This window comes from Drosophila sechellia, unplaced genomic scaffold, assembly GCF_004382195.2.
Source record: "Drosophila sechellia strain sech25 unplaced genomic scaffold, ASM438219v1 Y_420, whole genome shotgun sequence".
In the NCBI taxonomy this organism is placed as follows: domain Eukaryota; kingdom Metazoa; phylum Arthropoda; class Insecta; order Diptera; family Drosophilidae; genus Drosophila; species Drosophila sechellia.
This window is the reverse complement of record NW_022611421.1, coordinates 144,924-148,380: the sequence shown is the minus strand read 5'-3', so window position 1 is coordinate 148,380 and position 3,457 is coordinate 144,924. Positions and strand designations below refer to the sequence as shown.

The 3,457-nt window shown below is 39.2% G+C and overlaps 1 protein-coding gene across 1 annotated transcript; it reads left to right on the top strand.

Moving 5' to 3' along the window:
• Nucleotides 1-1,379: 1,379 nt before the first annotated feature.
• On the top strand, nucleotides 1,380-3,171 carry LOC116803493. Its single transcript, XM_032727188.1, has 2 exons — nucleotides 1,380-2,420; nucleotides 2,471-3,171. Exons 1-2 carry the CDS (start codon nucleotides 1,403-1,405, stop codon nucleotides 2,527-2,529), a joined length of 1,077 nt encoding a protein of 358 aa, XP_032583079.1. The 5' UTR covers nucleotides 1,380-1,402; the 3' UTR covers nucleotides 2,530-3,171.
• The last annotated feature ends 286 nt before the right edge of the window (nucleotides 3,172-3,457 follow it).

Genomic DNA, 3,457 nt, shown 5'->3' with positions numbered 1-3,457 from the left:
GTATAGCAATTTAACATTACCAATAGCGTCTCTTTCGCTTTCGATTTGTTTATATATTTTATGTTATTAACTATTTACTTCACTAAATCAAGTGATTTTATACGGAGCTCGATGAAAACACGTCTGTTCACTCTGGAGGTTCCACGACGGGCCTGTTTATCAGTATAATGCGTATTTAATTTTCGGATACAAATATCGTTTGATGTTGAAATTGTATTCGCTACATAAATACCTGTTTCTATTTCTTGGTTTGGGATCAATATATTTGTATCTGCAATTGAAGTTATATTGATTTTTCGGACAACTTGTGATCTAGCTGATAATAATATTCTATTATTACCAGAGTTGTATGTTATTGGAACATAAATCGGAAATTTTAAATTATTGGGTCTAATGATAAACCAATCTTCCTTTGGTTTGAAGTCTAATTGGCAGTTAAATTTTTTTATAAAATCAGTGCCAATTATTCCATCGCATGGTGGAAAATTGTTGATTAACAATATGAAAATTGTGAGGGATTATGTATTTATCTGTTTGTAGCTCTATTGAGGTTAAGCCCTTAATTTCAATGATCTCTTGGCTTATGCCTTAAATGTTTATTATACTGTCATCTTGCGCCCGTGAAACTACAACTAAGAGAATTAACCTTTTTCCTGTTGCCACAAGGTCAAATGCAACGATATATGTAACGATAGTTATCGATATGCGATGATCGATAATCATCGCAAAGGGTTGCGTCGTGAGAGCAAGTATATATAAAAAAATAGGACAAGCATAGAGAGAGTCGAAGTAGAACAAAGCGAGTTGAAAGTTGTGTAGTTAAAAGATCTTAAAGCCGAAAGTTGTCGTGTCCGGAGTAAAGCAAAGTTGTGTAGTCGTATGTCCGGAGATCAATAAGTGTTGGCACGAGTCATCTTTTTATTAAATACCTAATATAATAAGCAAACTATTATAATATCAAAATATTACTAAGATAAACAATTGCGCTAAACAATAAATATCCTACATTTGGGGGCTCAACCGATAAAACAATAAAAAGTTGACCTTTTTTAAAGTGCAGAAAGTTGTAAAGTTGTAAATAAAATGTTGTGAAATTTCGCAAGTTTGTTGGCGTCGGTCGGAAATATCTAGAAGCGCGAGAATACGAAAGCATGAGTGAGGAGGAGAGAAACGGACAGCGATATGGTGCCGTTACACGATCGTCGGCAAAGCGAGGAGACGAAAATGAAAATGCAGAAGAGCAGTGCCTATCAGAATTGTGTGCAGACGAAATAAAAGAGATGCAAGCAGAGAGTACAGAAAATAATTCAGCTGCTTACTCTTAAGATTCAAGCTGATGAGATTACCCAGAAAGAGCCGAAAGTAACTGCAGACAATTTTGCAAAAATTGTACCCGACTTCGATGGCGTCAGCATCCCCAGTGGAGATTTGGCTTGAATATTTTGAGCAGAATGCAGATGCGTATGAGCTAACGGAAAAACAACGATATGTGCAGGCACGAGGAAAAATGGTTAAAATGGCCAAGTTGTTTCTGGAGTCAGAGTTGGTGAGCACATATGAGCAACTTAAAAATGCCCTAATTGGCGAATTTAAGTGCGCGTCGAAAAGTGCCGATGTACATGCAAAGTTGACGCACAGGAAGAAGAAGAGCGACGAAAGCATGCACGAATACATGCTAAAAATGAAAAAAATTGCAGCGCTTGGACAAGTCGATGTTGAGTTTATTATCGATTATATAGTTGACGGGCTGGATATTAAAAGCGAGTTCAAATTTGCATTGTACGGCAGCAAATCATACAGCGAACTGTTGGAAAAATATAAGTTGTACGAGAGCAAGTGTGTTATCGAAAAACCGCAAAAGCAATACAGTGGTGGCAGAAAAAATATAACCAATGGAAAAAGTATTCGTTGCTACAACTGCGGCTCTAATGAACATATGAGAAAAGACTGCAAAGCAGAAACAAAATGTTTTAAATGTGCAGGCATCGGTCATATATCTTCAAGTTGTCCACAAGCTGTAAAAAGTGTACAAGTCGTAAAAGATACTAAGCGCTTGAAAGTAGTTGTTTTGCTGAACGGTACAGAGGTCGCCTGCCTTGTGGACACAGGATCCGATGTGTCAATCGTATGTCAGTCTTTGTACTATAAACTTCAAAGTACTGTGATGCAGAAGTGTTATTCCGATCTACGAGGCCTTGGAAACGCTAAGACGCAGCCGCTAGGTTCATTTATGGGCAGAGTACACGTTGACGGGATCGAAGCCGTACAAAAGTTTGTTGTGATACCAAACAATCACATCGAGAACGACGTAATACTTGGCTTTGACTTTGCATCGCAGTTCTGCGTGACTTTGAATGACGGAGAATTCATCTTTACAAAGGCGTCAGCGCGGCCGCAATGCGCTGAATCAAAAGAGCTAAGTATGTACAACATTGTTGAGACTGGTAGTAACATAGATGCTTCTCCACAGTACAAGCCGAGGATCGAGTCAATGATAGCAGAGTACAAGCCAGCCGAAAACAACGCTGAATGCCCATTTCGCCATCAACCAAGCCGTCACTCAGCTGTGGAATCCGAGTTGATCACAAAACAAGTTGACTCCTGGTTGCAGGATGGCATTTGCGCAAATCTTCATCGAACTTTGCCAGTCGAGTCGTCGTAATGAAAAAGCTGCAAGCAAGGACGCGCTGCGCGACGCCGAGGAAGCAAAGACCGCCAAGGAGGAATTACAGGCGTTGAGCAAGGAGGCCGAGCGCAAGGTCAAGGCCCTGGAGGCAGAAGTATTACAGCTGACTGAAGATCTGGCCAGCTCAGCGCAGCACCTGGCCAAGTTGCTGACCGCCGAGAGAGCTGAATTACGCAAGGAGGTAAAAACACATATTCAGCAGGCGCAGTAAAAGTATAAAGACTGTTATGATCGCAAACGCAAGGCCGAGCGTACATATAAAGAAGGAGATCTGGTGGCTATTAAACGAACTCAGTTTGTGACTGGCAAAAAACTAGCTAGCAGTTTTTACGGGCCATATGAAGTAACTAAGGTAAAAATACGCGGCACGAGTCATCTTTTTATTAAATACCTAATATAATAAGCAAACTATTATAATATCAAAATATTACTAAGATAAACAATTGTGCTAAACAATAAATATCCTACATATATTTATACTTAGATTGATTGAATATACATGATCTTTATTCATTGCTGAGCAACAGGGTTGTTGCGAGTTTCCCGAATTATTTTTGGTTAATCTCACACTAGCATTATTATTGTTATTATTTCGATTCTGATTGTTTTGGCATCCTCTGTTTGAGTAGCCACTGCCTCTATAACTGTTACCATTATTTTGGTTACCGTTATTGCAGTAATTATTATTGTATCGGTTATTGTAATGGCCATTGCCTCTGCCGCGACCATTACCCCTATAACCATGGCCCTCTCTTTGAATACATTACATGA

Coding starts and splice junctions, on each gene's coding strand:
- LOC116803493 (XM_032727188.1), top strand. CDS start 1,403: ATGGCGTCAGCATCCCCAGTGGAGATTTGGCTTGAATATTTTGAGCAG. Junction 2,421..2,470: donor CGCTGAATCAAAAGAGCTAA/GTATGTACAACA, acceptor GCTTCTCCACAG/TACAAGCCGAGGATCGAGTC.